General features: G+C 31.4%; 2 protein-coding genes across 2 annotated transcripts; both read left to right on the forward strand.

The window, feature by feature from the left end:
• The first annotated feature begins 3,183 nt into the window (after nucleotides 1–3,183).
• Nucleotides 3,184–7,274, forward strand: LOC123920777. Its single transcript, XM_045973093.1, has one exon. It carries the CDS (start codon nucleotides 3,811–3,813, stop codon nucleotides 5,350–5,352), a length of 1,542 nt encoding a protein of 513 aa, XP_045829049.1. The 5' UTR covers nucleotides 3,184–3,810; the 3' UTR covers nucleotides 5,353–7,274.
• A 4,132-nt stretch (nucleotides 7,275–11,406) lies between these two features.
• LOC123922009 (probable protein phosphatase 2C 33) lies at nucleotides 11,407–13,826 on the forward strand. The gene is made up of 5 exons (XM_045974753.1): nucleotides 11,407–11,559; nucleotides 12,264–12,566; nucleotides 12,796–12,913; nucleotides 13,117–13,340; nucleotides 13,641–13,826. Exons 1-5 carry the CDS (start codon nucleotides 11,407–11,409, stop codon nucleotides 13,824–13,826), a joined length of 984 nt encoding a protein of 327 aa, XP_045830709.1.
• Nucleotides 13,827–16,877: the final 3,051 nt, after the last annotated feature.

The following is a 16,877-nucleotide window of genomic DNA, read 5'->3' on the forward strand; positions in this document are numbered from 1 at the left end:
CCGCCGTCATTGTAACGACAACCACTCTTCTCAACGGTGGTCTGCCGCTCCGACGGACTCAAAAAACATCTTTGCTTTTCAAATTACTATTTTAATTATGTGATTTTTCTGCAATATTTATTCCCAAATTTTTCTGCAATATATAAAAAAATTGCACAAATCTTTCCACGGAATAGAACAAGCTTTTATCAAAATTGTTCACTGGGAAGGATAATGAAATTGAAAAAGAAGCAGACGGAGTAGGGAAGGATAATGAAATTGAAAATGCATAAAAAAATGCAGAAGCTTCAACAACGACGAAGAGGAAAAACGTGAGCGGCGGTGACAGCGACACTGGGACTGCGGAAAGCGTGAGGGACTGACAGAGAGGGTAACGGCGGAGAGTGGTGTTGATTGGGAGGGGGCGCTGTTGTTGTGGTGGAGATGGCGAGATGATAGGACTGTTCATGAGCAGGTTTCTGATTGTTCTCTGAGTTTAGTCCACAAGCGGTGGAGATGATAAGAATTGTATTCTTTATTTAAAAAATAGGTTGATTTCCAAAGGTTTAATCCTGACTGTTAATATCAATACTTGCCACGTGTCTCTCATCCATCAAGGAATTGGACAAAACTGGAGCATAAGAGACTGGAGTAGATCTGGACTCATTTGGTGCGCAGGATAGGATAGTGATAGGATAGGATATAAAACAGGATAATGATAGGATAGGATATCAGCAGGATAACAGTTATCCTCAGTTATCCTATCTTGTGTTTGGCGCACACAGGATAACAAACATGATAACTATTATATCATGTTTTTAATACATACTTGCTCATAATAATATGATAAGATATATAAAATATTTAAATGACAAAATTATCCTTGTAAATCAATTGTTATTTTTTTAAAATTATTTTGTAATACTTTGAATTTTTTAAATAAAAAATATAAATAAGTAATCAAATAAATTTATATAATTTTAAATAAAAAAAATATGAGAAAATAAAAAAGTTTAATTTTTTATATGAATCATGATCAAATAAATAACCCAATGATATATACATGTTAGATAAGCTAAATAAATATATGATATATCTCATACGTAAATAATAAAAATACCATTGCAAAATAATTATATTTAATTTCTTATAAAATTTAAATTAATATCCATATTTTACGATTTTTTAATAATTAGGTTACTTTAAAATATTGTAATTTTAGTATAATTTTGATTTTTTTAGATTATGTAAATTACAAAATTACCCTTGTGAGAAAATCACATGTATATTTAAAAATTAATTATTTTATTATTAATTTACTATCAAATTATTTTATTATTTATATTTTATTAATTTTCATTTTTTTTATTTTAAAATATATTTTATAGAATAAATCAGCAATAAAATAAAAAAATTATCCTATCCAGCTCAAATTCAGGATAAGAATTTTAACTAGAGAGACAGGATAGGATAAGCTACAGGATTAACTTATCATATCTTGCTGTGTCACCAAACACTGGACTGAAATAGAATATGATACAATTATCATATCCTGTCTCTTATCCTGTGCACCAAACGGACCCTTAGGACATAAATATGATCCAAAAAAGTAAAATTATTTAATAGTGTATCCATATCATTTTAAAATAATTAAAATAGAATAGTTTTTTATGAGAAAAAAAAAGGAACAATTTATTTCTATTTCTTAATAATCTATAACCATTTTCAGTAAAAAAAAAAATCTATACTACCATTTTGGAGTAACTTTTTATTTTATTTACTTCTATTATTTTTTATCCAATATAATCTAAATTTTTTATTTTTTTATCCAATCTGATTATATATATATTGATTTTCCACCACCAGTTTAATCTGGTTCGGGGTCAGTGTTGGCATCAAGTGGTTCCAGCCCCCTCCCGATCGCAGTTGCGGAGGATCGAACCGCGGTCCTCCCTGCCAAGTTCAGCGTCAATCACCACTGAAACAACTAACGATTGATATTTAGATTTTGTATATATTACCATATATAAAAGGGATATTAAACTTTTCTTTAACTATATTTTCATTTAATTTAATCCTCTATTGAAACTATAATATACTAGTATAATTTTATCATTATCCGACTAATTAAAAAAAAGAATAAACTCATCCTACTAGTATAACCAATGAGAAAATGAGACATTCAATTCAACCATGTATGGTATTAATTCGTACTCCCCCATTGAATAATATGATGTGGATAAATAATTGATTTCTATTAGATGTAGCATCTCCATTAAACTCTATAAACAAGTTAATACCCAATTTGGTCATTGACTTTTGTAAAATTGGCAACTTAATATATCTCCCAAATTAACAAAAATTCATATGTTTGTCACTAAATTTTCAAAATGTCAATCAAGCAAGCCCCTTCGTCATCCCCGGTTAGTTAACGGGGTTAACATTGCTAACGTGACACATTATCTCCCACATGGCAAATCTTTAGGATTTTTTGTTTATGCACGAGATGATAATTTTTCAATTTCTTATTGCATATGTGAGAGAAAAACTGTTATAAGAATTTCAAGGACAGTTGAAATTTCAAATCGTCCATTCTTTTTGTGTCATGCTTCAAAGGTAATGTTTACTATTAAAATTAAATCTTTGTTTTCAATTTCACAATTATTTATCTCTTTGAAAGATTTTGTGCAACATAATACAATTATTGGGTGTGACTATTTTCTCTGGTCTGATAAAGCTCCTTGTATTATTTTTTTTTTGCCAAAAGGACTTGTGGGATGTTCATATGATGTTAGACATAACATTCAAGCATTGAAGATTGATGGTGAACTGATGGCAAATATTGATCAAATAATAGTACTCCTTTCGTTCCTTTATATTTGTCGTATGTAACCACTGCACACGTGTCGGTGACTAAAAAAACATATAAAAGCATGAATAAACATGCAAAAATCATGTAAATGAGGACAAACATTGTTGATTGAGTGAAAAATGCAAGCAAAACGAGAGTGAAATTTCATTAATTTGAAGGACTAAATTGCCAATTTTGTAAAAATCAGAGACCAAATTACTGTAGGTAGTCCTCTCTAAACACTGCCTTAATCTCTAAGCAATTTTATCCAATCAAATCATGGACTTGAGTTTACTATTTCAACGATGAGAAAGAATAAAAAATTACTTTTATTTTTTGACAAAAACAAAGAATAACGTAACATGACATGACCAACCAATTTTTTAATTTTAATCAATCCACTAGATTTAATTATTCGATAAAGACGTGGCTATCTATTTCACAAACTGACAAAACATTTCAAGCTTTCTAAAATCTGAAAAATTCATTCATACATCACATTACAACTTGTTCTCTTTCTCATAAATTCATAATAATTATTTTTGACAATAAATCCACAAAACGTAAACGGCATAATTTCATCTCTTTCCGCCGTCCGCGTATAATAGCAATTTCAACCGATTCTTCCGGTAACAAGTCACCACATTTCACCGCGTTCCATTACCTTCCTTAAAAATCCCCACTCACCATAACCAACTCACACTCCGATTCATGGACTCGTTCTTCTCCATTTCTTCATAAATTAAATCATGATTTCCCATTTTACCCCTCACTTTTTCCCAATTTCCTCCACCACCACAAAACCTCTCATCGGTGCAAATCACACCTCCGCTAGATTCTGCTCTCGCTAAATTCATTCACAACAACAAACTTTTTCTTTCCTTTTTTCATTTTTTTAATTCAATTTTTAACAATTTTTCTGATTATTATTATTTTTTCTGTAAAAAGAAAAAAAGAAAGAAGGTGCAGAATCTGTTTCTATGGAACCTACCGTAGCGAAGCCTGGCTTTCTACGGAATGTTCTGGTACGTTTACTTCTCTTCGGCGTTTTCATCGTCATTATTCGTTTTGCTTACATCATCACTATCGCCGGCGAAACCTGCAACGTCGGAGATTTCTGTTTCTTCTCTTCACCGGAGAAAATTAATGTAGCCGTTACCGGATCTGGTTCCGGTGGCGTCGCCGGTGCCGGTGCACTCGCTGTCCGATCCTCATCCGAACTAGCTTTACCGGTGCATCATGCAAGCAAAGATTGGATCAATGGAGTTCGATTTTACTCTTCCGTTTTCCAGAATTTGATTGTCGCCGGTTATCTTTCACCGGAGGCGAAGTCTTTGTGTGTTGATACGGTTACCGGAAGGGATGTGTTTGCGTTGAAGGAGATCGGTGTTGTTGATTCGGTTGGAATCTCGAAGAAGGCGTTGAAGCCGTTGGTGAAATCCGGTGAAGGTCATAGGATTCCGTTTGGTAATAACACGTTTGATTTTGTGTTTTCCGGTGAAGGTGGATTGGAGAGAACGGTGAAACCGGTTGAATTTGCGAGGGAGATCGCGAGGACGCTGAAACCCGAAGGGTTTGCAGTGTTTCATGTAAAGACTAAAGATTCTTACAGTTACAATTCATTTGTTGATTTGTTTAAATTTTGTTGCAAAGTAGTTAAATTCAATGATATTCAAGGTTTCGATGATTCGATGCCTGAGATAAGAGAAATCGTAGTGAAGAAAATCGGTTATAGAAATATTGATTCTGATATTGAATTGATTGAGAATAAGAAGTGTTCTGTTGCAGGGTATAAGAGAGAATTGGTTAAGAATGCTGAGGAATTGATTGAAGAGGAACCATTGAAACCATGGATAACCCTAAAGAAGAATGTGAAGAATATAAAGTATGCATCTTCAATGGTTGATATAAGCTTTAAGAGTAGATATGTGTATGTTGATGTTGGAGCTAGAAGCTATGGTTCAAGCATTGGAAGCTGGTTTAAGAAACAGTATCCAAAACAGAATAAAACTTTTCATGTTTATGCAATTGAAGCTGATAAAGCTTTTCATGAAGAGTATGTGATGAAAAAAGGGGTGACTTTGTTACCTTATGCTGCATGGGTTAAGAATGAGAGTTTGGTTTTCGAAATTAACAACGACCCGGGTGATAAAAAGACAGAGAAAGTAGGGCGAGGAATGGGAAGGATTCAACCGTTGGATTCTCAGGGTGGTGGTGGCGGCGGTGTTCATAAGATACAAGGGTTTGATTTCGCTGAATGGTTGAAGAGCACGGTTACAATGAACGATTTTGTTGTGATGAAAATGGATGTTGAAGGTACTGAATTTGATTTGATTCCTAGGTTGTTTGAAACCGGTGCGATTTGTTTGGTTGATGAAATTTTTCTTGAGTGTCATTATAATAGATGGCAGAGATGTTGTCCCGGACAAAGAAGTCCTAAGTATGAGAAAACATATGATCAATGTTTGCAGCTTTTCAATTCTCTTAGACAAAGTGGTGTTCTTGTTCATCAATGGTTTTAGTGATAGAGTTATCTCATAGGTGAAATACTGAAAATCATTTACATTTTTATTATGTAGCATTCTTATTTTACATTTACAATCCAATAGAGAAGTTTCCTCGTTTTTTAATGAATTTGTTTACTTGTAATAATTGCAAATGAAAATCACCCCTTTACAATAATTGGATTTGTTACACATGTTTCTTCATTTATTTGTGTAGAATAGATACGTACTAGATGTAACTATAGATTTATTAGCTATGGTTGTTATAGTTTCTGAGAAGAATTTGAGTGTTTGTTTCTTCATAGTGTTGTTGAATTGGTTCTGGGGTTAATAATGAATTATTGATGAAATCACTAGGAATCTTTAGTCAAATTGTAGCCACAATGTATAGGATTTTATAATCTCTGCATTTTGATGTCTCTGCAACTGTGCAGTTTTCACAGTAGGTTGTATTAAGTATTAACCACATTTATACATGTATGTTTGAATTGGCTCTGAGTTCGGAAAAATCATATTGGCACCGTGATTTTGTGAATCTTTAAGTGTAATTTTGCCTGAATCACGATTGCGCACTGTGATATTGCATTTTCACCGTCAATACAAACATGCACTTAGTTGTATGCAATAAACAAGTGCAAGGTAGCAAAAATGTGATAAATTTTTGTAACTGTGGTTGCAGCTACAATTTAAAACTTGATTTAGGGATATGTATTCCATTTTTAGAACATTAGCTGTGAATAGATTGGGAGCTATTTTTAGGAGTTACAGTTACAGCTAATGCTCTAAAAATAGCTTACTGGATAATTTTCAGACTTAAATAGTCCTAACTAGCTAATGCTCTAAAAATAGCTTACTGGATAATTTTCAGACTTAAATAGTCCTAACTCCTAAAACTGGATGTGGTTTGTTAGTTATAACTTAGCTGTTTGGTGGGTTTGGAAACTCTGTTTGGTAATCATTAAGAGAAAGCAAAATTTCATTAATTAGGCAGCCATGTGATGTGAGTAGAGTAAGTACAACTGTTTTAAGGGAGATGTATTCCATTTCCAGCTATATGGTGGCTGTTGAAACGTGATTTTCTTCTCTTCTTTTTTTGACTAAAAAATGTGATTTTCTTAATTTGAGTTTCTATGCATTTATTGAATAGCTAATAATAATGAGCAAATGAAGAAGTGCCTAAGCACATGCAAAACACTACAATTTGATATTAACACTTATTTTTAAGCTGTCACTTATTATGGCCAAAAATGACTTTTTTTTTGTTTGTTTATTGATAAATATATGAAAAGACAATTATGTACCTCAACGGATCATAAAGCATCTAGTGTCACTATCATCTTGTATTCAACAAATTTGCAATTGGAATAAAATTAGTTATTTTCAGTTATAAGCCTTTTTATTGTCTGTCAAATTGTACAGTACATTTTTATGCCTAGAGTTCTCTTTACTGTTGCTTCCAGTAAATATTTATTTACCAATCTTATTGAAATTTTAAGATTGCTACCTGATATGGGGATTAATTGCTAGGACCAACCCACCAATTCATTGCTTGATAAGTCACCAAAATTTGGTATGATAAACTTGGTGTTGAAGTATTTGTAGGTACATCATCCTTATCACAGGATTGTGATTCGACGGGAGGAAATTCTCGCCATTTAATCTTCTTCTTAATGACTTTGACCACATACGATGTAGATAAATAAATGAATGATTGAGATTTCACTTTTTCACCATAAGGGATTGGTTCTCCTCATTGTAAAATAAAGTGGACAAGAAATCCAACTATCCACAGCCAGCCGAAGGTTTCATCCATATTTAGATTTTAATCTTTGAAGGTTAATCATAAACACGAGGTGGATGAGTAGTTCAAGTGTTCAACTAGTTTGAGCTAAGAGTTAAAATGAGTTATAGTTCTCGAGTTTAACCCGGGCAAAAGAGAAAAAAAATATTAATCTAACAAACTAACAGCCTATGAAGCATGAATACTACTCAAATTAGGCATGTCTTGTAGTCGGACACGCGTCAGTGTCAGACACTGACATGACACTGACACGATACCAACACTTATGATTACATAGAACCATGTCATTTTTTCAAATTATCATCAACGTCAACGCGTCGATATCTGTGTCGTGTTCGATATTTGTGTTTGTGCTTCATAGTAACAGTTAAATACGATGAATCATAGAACAAATTTAAGTATAAAGTGAGAGTACAATGTCATGTATTGTAGTGGAAAGATGTGAAGTGATAAATAAACTAAACAGTAACAATTGCCACAGTTTTTGGATCACTGTTCCTCTTGGTAAGGATTAGGAAACATGTTCACAGCAGGTTTTCCAACTATTGTATGTGGGGTTTATATTAAAGGTTCATTGTAATTGAAAAAGGACTAACTTCATGCAAGAGAAAAGGATCATTGATAACGAAATTGTCGACCAAAATTCAAGATTGAGTTGCATCATTGGTTATACAAATCAAAGTTGCATAGATTAGCACATAAAAAGGAAAAGGAAAAAGAATATATTTAACTTTAACCTAATTCTAATCATCCAAGTCACAAAGGATAATATAATTCTCGATTTATGTGGTAATTATTTTTTTTTGTGGAATATGTTCATAAGATGCCTGGTAAGAATTTGACTATGTAATTTTCAGAAAACAAAAATGAAAAGGATAAGGATACTATAAGTCACAAAGGATGATATAATTCTTGATTTATGAGCCAATTATTTTTGTGGAATACAGTATGTTCATAAGATGTATGTCACGTTAAGAATTTGACTATGTAATTTTAGGAATAAAGTTCAAATTTTATACAGAACAACCGTAAAATGATCATTAGTAATATTTTCTCATTCTCTACTTATTTTTAAAATTATTTCCGTAGAACATAAAGGATGAATGAAAGAATCTATACATTATATACAAAAATGTAGCAAGAATAAAACATCTATCAAATGTATGGATGAAGGTACATGTAAAAAAATGGCATAAATGTGGGGTCGATGAATGTTGTTAACCTTATCTTGAAATAAAATCTTTTGGGTTGGTTCTGGTTTGTATGCGGGGCTGTGAAGCCTCGATACTGTAAAAATCGCGAAATATCGTGTCAGATATGTATTCGATATCGATATTCGCCCGATATTCTCTGATACACGTATCGGCAATTAATATTATTTTTTAAAAAATATATATAATCGATACGTGTCGGATACTTCTTCGATACGTGTATCGAAAAAGTATTGGACAATGTGTGATGTTACCAACTATGTGTTTTTTGTGTAGTACATATTTTTTTTTTATATAAGCAAATTGTTAGTATATTATATTGTTATGTTAGTTTTTATGCTTACCAAGACTTGAATTCTGGATATCCAACTCGTTAACCCTTAGCTCAACCGGTTGAGCTACCCATCCCACCCGTTTTTGGGTAGTACTTAATTAACTTAAGATATGAAATTGTCACTTGTTTGCTCAATTAGAGTAATTTGAATGTTAATTTTTTTATCATTATCGATTTTTGTTATGTTTATATATTGTACATGAGTCAGGATCCGTTGACACCAACTAGTTTGACACCAAATGTTACACCTCTCAATAACGTTTTAACCGATATAAATTTTATAAAATCCACCGTTGGATTGAAAGTTTACATCATATAGATCATTTGTATAAAATTTCAGACAAATCCAAAATCATTTGATATGCTATTGAGACACATAAAGATTAACGGCATTTAAAAAAATACAAAAACCGTTAATTTTGATGTATCTCAATAACATATCAAATGATTTTGGATTTATTTGAAATTTTACACAAATGATCTATATGATGTAAACTTTCAATCCAACGGTGGATTTTATAAAATTTATATCGGTTAAAACGTTATTGAGAGGTGTAACATTTGGTGTCAAACTAGTTGGTGTCAACGGATCCTGACTCATTGTACATTTATATATATTTAATTTTAAATTTAGTTTTTAAATAATGTATCCCGGTCGTATCATATCGGGAGTTTTGAAAATTTTCTCGTATCACTGTATCAGTGTCGTATCGTATCGGTATCGTATCACGTATCGGGACTTCATAGTGGGTTATGATTTGGTACATTGGAACCATCTCTCCATTAAAGAAGGAAAAAATTAGGAGCACAAGTTTTGTTGTATATCTACTATGCATATACATGCAGCGTGTATATACGTGGGATATGATCAAATGACATCAAGGTGTCATAATATAATTGAAACTAAATTATAGCTATTAATTAAATTTATTCTAGAGACTCATCTATTTACCTTTTTTTTTTTGGACAGTAGACTCATATCTATTTACTTAGTGTACCAAAAAAATATCTATTTACTTAGTGAGTCATATGATAAACTTGATCTTAATTTTCTTGTAACTAATTTGTGATATTTATCAATAAGGTAACGTATAAGGTGACGTTCTTAATTTTCATGATAATCTTGCTTTTTATTAAGGTAAGATTTGATGAGAAATTAATTTGATCGATTGACATAATTAATGACTAAGATCCTAGTATAAATAGGAGTTGAAGCAATTGAAATAAAAAAAAATTGGGAGAAAAAGAAAAGTTGGTAAAGAAAAAGGAACACTTAAAAAAAATACGGTACACTACAAACCTTCATCTTTTGTAATTTACAGTCTAATTGCTTCTTTTTATTTTAGTTTAGTCAATACAATTACTATTGATTTATTTATTTTCTTTTCATTGATATGTGTTTGTTGTATTGGTACTTAAATTACATTAGAATATAGTTTTTTTTTTTTTTGAAGGACATTAGAATATAGTTGACATAGAAATATGTACATATTTGATATATTTATTTTTGTGGGAATAATTCTTAAACAAACTTTTATAATATTGCCGCTAAATTGTGAATTACCGAATTTCTTTCCCTATAAACCATAGGATTGATAGAATAATAGAAAAGAAAAAAAAAAATAGGTGGGTGGGTGGTTGCTTCAATATTGTCCCAGATAAAAATATAAGTGCAAGAAGAGAATAAAATGATTGTCTGGATTATATGCTATGTATAAAGGTATATTTTGTCAATATAAATATCAAATTATATATATACATTTTAAAAGACAAAAATGAGATATATTAAACTAAAAACTAACTCGGTCAAAAAAAATAAAATTAAAAACTAATCAAGTAGTCTCATCACCACAATGTGTATCGAAAAAAGACTACGGGAGATTACAAAAGCGTCCAAAACATATATAAAATAAAGAATTAGTCGATGTCCAAATAAGTAAATAGGCTCGACCACCAACAGTGGCAATTTGAAACCAGACTAATGTTTATTATCTTCAACCACCGATAGGAGTAGAGTTTGACTTTGTCCAAGAATCGTGATATGGACTTTTTTGGAATAGTCTATGATTTCTTTCGTTTCACACAATTTAAATACATAAGAGATAAATGAGTTGCAAAAATAAACGTCCCAACATATTAATTTTTTTCATTTATTTATGATAACATACATTTTATGAATTTTTTTTTTACATTATCCCACTTGTTCTTAAAGAAAGGTCCCTGTAATCTAGGGTTTGGTCGCAAGATTAGGAAAATCTGATCAAGAATTATTTCCATCAAAAATCGAACTCGAATTCTTCCGAACGATCCACGTCTTAGCTATTTTTCTTCTTTTATTATCGTCTCCTTTTTATCTCCCTCCCTTTAAATCTCTTCTTATCTAAACCCACATTTTTTTATCGGATCCAAACCAAGTTTAGTTAAAAACAAATGTACAAATAGTTAATTGAGTTTTTTTCAATCCTATTTGTCCTATGTCCTACCAAAATAGATCACACTATGAGAAATCTTAATCCATATTAGAATTAAGCCAACTAATTTAATCCAAATTAGGATTATCAATACAACCTGCACATGAACAATCTAACATAGATATAAATTAATAACACAAACAAAAGGTTTTATCCAAGATTTCAATTGCATCATCCCTTTCTTATTGAAAAACACATTATTTTTTCCTCCAAAAATTTGAAAGTGTGATTGTGTAATTGAACATTTGGAAAGATATGGGAAGTTGTTGCAGCATCCAAGTTGAATGTAATCAAAAGATTATTGATGGTGGAACCCGGGTCATACTAAATGGATCCTCTAAATATGTCTCAATGTACATCCAAAAGGGTTCAAAAGGAATTAATCAAGATGCAATGACAGTTTGGGAGGTAAGATTTTTCATGCATATCTTCCATCAAACTTTAATTTGTTTCATGTTTTTGCATAAAAATTACATATGATATTGTTTAGGGTTCAAGGTCATGTGCTCCATTTGTTTTCCAACAATTCTTTGTACCCATTTTATTTTTGTGTGTGTGATTATTGAATTTAGATTGACATGTTAATCGTTGGATCAAAATTAAACAATATATATTTCAACTGCATTAAATTAAATGAGGGTTTTATGCTGCACTTTGTTTCCTTCCAATAAATGTTAATCGTTGTAGGGTAATTCGACTTCATCTAATTCAATTTTGTCATTTATTTTATGATGCACTTTATTTCCTTCCTATAAATGTAATTTTTTAGAATATCAAATAATTTTCTAAAACCATAATTTTTTCTTTCTATAAATGAGGGTTTAAGCCCAAGAGAGAGAGAGAGAAACTACACAGAAATCCGAAGAATGGTAGTAATCTTCAAAACCGTGCTTTTTTTTTTGTTACACTAATTTTACAATAATATTTAACTCTTTAATAATTACATGTTCAAAGTTCAATGTTTCTACCATCTTTAACTTATTTTTAAGTTTCTCTTAGAAGGTGACAATATCTTATGTTTTTTCTTACATATCCAATGATTTTTTTCATTATGCATGATGTCTTTTATTTCATGAAATGAAGGGCCCAAATTAATGTATTTTTTTTAATAGAACTTCAATGGAGATGAAGACACAATATTTTGTGGTGTGTTTGATGGTCATGGTCCTCGAGGACACAAATTTGCACAATCTATACGTGACAATCTACCCTCCACACTCTCTACAACAATCAAAATGTCACAACAAAATGTCTCCAATGAAAATGATGCTAATGCTACAAACAAAAGCACTTATAATGATTCATGGGAAGAACACTTTTCTAGCTCTTTCAATCAAATGGATGAACATCTTGCTAAGAACGTTGACACTGACGGACTTTGTGGCGGTTGCGTAGCGATAACTTTAATTAAACAGGTAAATATGTTTATGTCCTCCTAGATTTTTTGTTAATTTTTGTTCGTTTTAATATATTTTCAGCTTTAAAAAACAAATTTTTCGGTTGGATCGACTAAATTTGACTGTAACCCTATACAATATAAAAAAACCGTGACTTTGATTGCGACTTTGATTTAAGATCTTGCATTGTATTACCTTCTTACTAATGTTGAATTCTAACCGTATTTTAATTTCAATAAAATTTCAGGGTGACCAATTGATAATTGGCAATTTAGGGGATTCTCGTGCAGTTCTTTGCACAAAAGAAGATAATAATCAACTTATTCCTATTCAACTTTCTGTTGACATGGTTCCAGATGTTCCAAGTAAATTTAACACCAACCCCTACATATAATATGCAATGTTTCTTACCATATGAGCTAAGCTCATGAGAACTGAATATATTTAAATATAAATTATTTCATGTTCAATTTAACTTTAACTAAAATAAATTTTTGCTACCGCAGAACCAAACACACTGGAAAAATTTATAACCAACTAATTAAGTTTTTCTCTTTGTTGTTATTAGGTGAAAGTAATAGAGTGATTAAGTGTGGAGGTAGAGTTTTTGCAGCAGAACAAGATCCTGATGTAAAAAGAATTTGGATGCCTGAAGGTGATTGCCCTGGATTAGCTATGTCAAGAGCCTTTGGAGATTTTTGCCTAAAAGATTATGGCCTCTCCTCAGTTCCTGATTTATCTTATAGAAAACTTACCGAGCAAGATGAATTTATCGTTTTGGCTTCTGATGGGGTAAGTATTCAATAATTACTCTTCTTACTCGACTACACTTATGCGCACGCGCGCGCACAAAGAATTTTGTGTTGAATTTTTTTTATAACTAAAATAGCAAACTCGAAATCTGAACTGTCTAATCTTTAATCAAACGGGTCACCGACACAATTGACGACGTAATTGCATGAGATTACGAACACACTCAATTCAAATCCCCTTATATTGTAGCAAAATATGTTTGATATGGTCGAAATTACAGTTGCGATGTCGTTGCAGACATCTAAAAATTCTAATGTTCTTTTTATAATTATTTTGTAGATATGGAATGTGTTATCAAATGAAGATGTAATTAACGAAGTTGCATCAGCACCAAAGAGATCATTAGCAGCCAAATTGTTAGTGAAACGTGCAGTTAAAGCTTGGAAAAACAAGTATCCATTTTACTATGTTGATGATTGTTCAGCCATATGTTTGTTCTTGAATGATGACCAAGTTAATGTGTAAAAGACATCGCTAGAAGAATTTTCATTGTTCTTGATCTAGAAAATTATTAATAAAAGTTTTTGCAATTGCCATATAATAGTTTTATTTTTTTGATAAATAGAAATTTTATTGATATAAGTCCAAACTTAGCATTATAATTAACATAGGAAGTATTGACACGGACATGAACATTAAATATAATATTAATAATGACTAATAGAAATTGATAATGATTTTAAAAATTGACGTGATTAATAAACTACATGTGTTTGCATTGACACCGACATATATCAGACATGCCGACATATACCTTTAACATAAGTTATCAAAACACTGGTAAATTAGTAGGAAACTTAACCGTAAGACAGGGCCCTTAGAACTGCAACAACTCTAGATGACAACAAGAAGAACATAAAATTAAGACATGTCATATTTTTAAACTATCTCAAATGTTGGTTGGTTAACATAAAAATTTAATTTAGGTGAAAAATAAGGTACGATAGAAGTTACAGAGGTACATTTAGCAATTACCTTTACCAAATAAATATACTATGAGAGGACCAGGGATGTCCAACCCCTATTGCATAGCAGCAAAAACTCTTGCAAAATTTCTCATTCCACCCACTCACTTTCTCACCTACCCCCTGTTTTTCCATTTTTGCCCTTGGTCAAAAAATTCGGAACGCGTTTTCCGAATTTTTTTAGTTCAAATTTGGAAAAAATTCGGAAAACACATTCCGAAGTTGTTTTTATAGACAAAAAAAATTCGGAAAATGCGTTCTGAATTTTTTGACCAAGGACAAAAATGGAAAAACAGGAGATAGGTGAGAAAGTGAGTGGGTGGAATGAAAAATTTTCAAACTCTTGCAATACAGGCCCAAAGATTTTCAATTGCCCAAATGCACCATATAGGGTTCAAATCATACACTCTTCAGCTTACTTTCTTCATATATACATGCTAAAATTATAGGATAGTTACTACTCCCTCCCTCCCGACTTAAATATAAGTATAAAATAAAATAAAAATAGGACCATTTTCATGAGTTTAATAAAATAAAATGACAAAAACTGAAATTAAACCGATAATATAATTTTATGCTAGTATAAAAAAATTAAAAATATTTAGAGGACCGTAGTCTCTGTTGATTCCCCTTCTAACTTCGTTTCTCTAGTTTAGGATAGTCTATATTTTTTAGTTGCATAAAAAAATCAAATACTATCAATTAGTTTTCTTGAAAACTATGAATAATTTTTATTTTTCATAACTAAGATGGAAATTGATTTTTTATTTTTTAAATGGGCAAGAAAATACACATAAACCACAAATAGTTAGGTAAATTTAGTCAAAGAAAATGTAAGAGTGATTCAGTAAATGAAAGACATGTATATATGAATATGATGACAAATTCCTTTTCCAAGACCCATTTGCCAATACCATCAATGCTGGTTTGAATTACAGGTCTAGACCAATTGTTTGCACTATGCAATCACTGCAATATGCTCAGCAGAGAAGACAATATATGCACTATTCCTATAGGCACAACTACAAATAGTTCATTCCAAAACATACACATAAACCACAAATAGTTTACACAGTATTTACTTTCATCTACTGTATTTTTTTTTGGCACAATTCTTCTATTTCATGCATAGTATTAGAATTTAGGTTCGACCAACTCAACTCTACAAATTAACTTGTAGAATGAGAATTATCTTTTACTTATAAATTCACGTTCAAATCATCTCATATTTAGTGTGAGACTCTTAACATATAGGATGTCAATACAGAGATAAAACAGAGACTTTCATAGTAGGTCTCTGTTTTCACTTTACAAGTTGCAACCTGCAGGAATCGAACGGGTGAAATCAAATTCATTGGGCGCGCCACCCTATTTCAAAATATTACATGATAAATATTTTTTTTATGCCTAATAGTACAATATATATGTTTTCCATTCCTTAAGGTTAACAAAAACTTTTGATTCATATACAGTGTTAATCAATTATAACTCTTAAATCATTAAAGCATTTTATTTTAATGATAATTATTTTTAAAGTCACACAAGATTGATTGTAATATATGGTGACAAAGTGAAAAAAACTTACATTGACAATATATGAAAATAAAACTTTTAACAATTTTTTTAATTCTATATTATTTCATTTGTTTATCACAACTTAATAGAAACATACTATAATTTGTTTAACAATATTCGAATTCAAATCTAAACTAAAATAATTCTTAACTGATCTTACCTGTTGATCAGAGAAGGTGATGGCCAAAGAAAAGTCGTTGAATGTGTAATCAATCCATCAGAGGGGGATTTGTACTTGTAGGCGCTCTGATGCTTAAGTTAGTAAAGAGCACAAGAGATACAATTTTAAGCATAATGTTTAGAATGAATCGAATACCTGACCCTCCTGTGGAGGAGGATATTTATGGTGCCCCCAACTTTGGGCCAATGGTCCTCTTAATTGGCCACGTTGAGCAGCCCATTAAGAGTGACTGCCAGGATTTCCCATTGGATGGGGGAGAAACCGTTATTTAGTCCTCATTCTGGGATGAGTTGTTTCACGTATTGGGGAGAACAAATGAGCTATGATGACGTGTTTGTGCATCAAGGAGCATGTGGGCAACGTGTTGTGCTGACGTAAACGAGAAGGGCTCGTCTTATTGGGCTGTCCGAGCATAAGTGAATTTAGGCCACTCTTAGACCCAGTCGAGAACATTAACAATATTTTACTTATCTTACGATGAAGCTCAAGATTATTAAACCACTCTTCTTAAAGATCATAGGGTTAAGATTATTAAGATCAACAAAGGGGTAGAGAAGAGAATAGAATCACACACACGGTTTGAATTTGAAAAGAAAAGGTAAATGCCAAAATGGTTAACCAAACAAGAACAAACATCAACATCACAGGCATTAGGAAAGTAAGTAAGAAAAAAAAAATTAAAAATTGAAGCTCCATCCACTATAAAATTTGAACTCCTTCAACACGTTACTACCAGTCACAACCCGTGAACTTCTTTTTTGGGAACTTTAAGTCACAATCATGTTCCATTTCATA

The sequence above is a fragment of the Trifolium pratense genome, linkage group LG4, assembly GCF_020283565.1.
Source record: "Trifolium pratense cultivar HEN17-A07 linkage group LG4, ARS_RC_1.1, whole genome shotgun sequence".
Taxonomy (NCBI): domain Eukaryota; kingdom Viridiplantae; phylum Streptophyta; class Magnoliopsida; order Fabales; family Fabaceae; genus Trifolium; species Trifolium pratense.

Bases quoted from the DNA above. Each gene is read 5' to 3' on its own strand.
- LOC123922009 (XM_045974753.1), top strand. From the start codon at position 11,407: ATGGGAAGTTGTTGCAGCATCCAAGTTGAATGTAATCAAAAGATTATT. The intron at 12,914-13,116 runs GTAAATTTAACA...TGTTGTTATTAG, and splicing joins CATGGTTCCAGATGTTCCAA to GTGAAAGTAATAGAGTGATT. The intron at 13,341-13,640 runs GTAAGTATTCAA...ATTATTTTGTAG, and splicing joins TCGTTTTGGCTTCTGATGGG to ATATGGAATGTGTTATCAAA.
- LOC123920777 (XM_045973093.1), top strand. From the start codon at position 3,811: ATGGAACCTACCGTAGCGAAGCCTGGCTTTCTACGGAATGTTCTGGTA.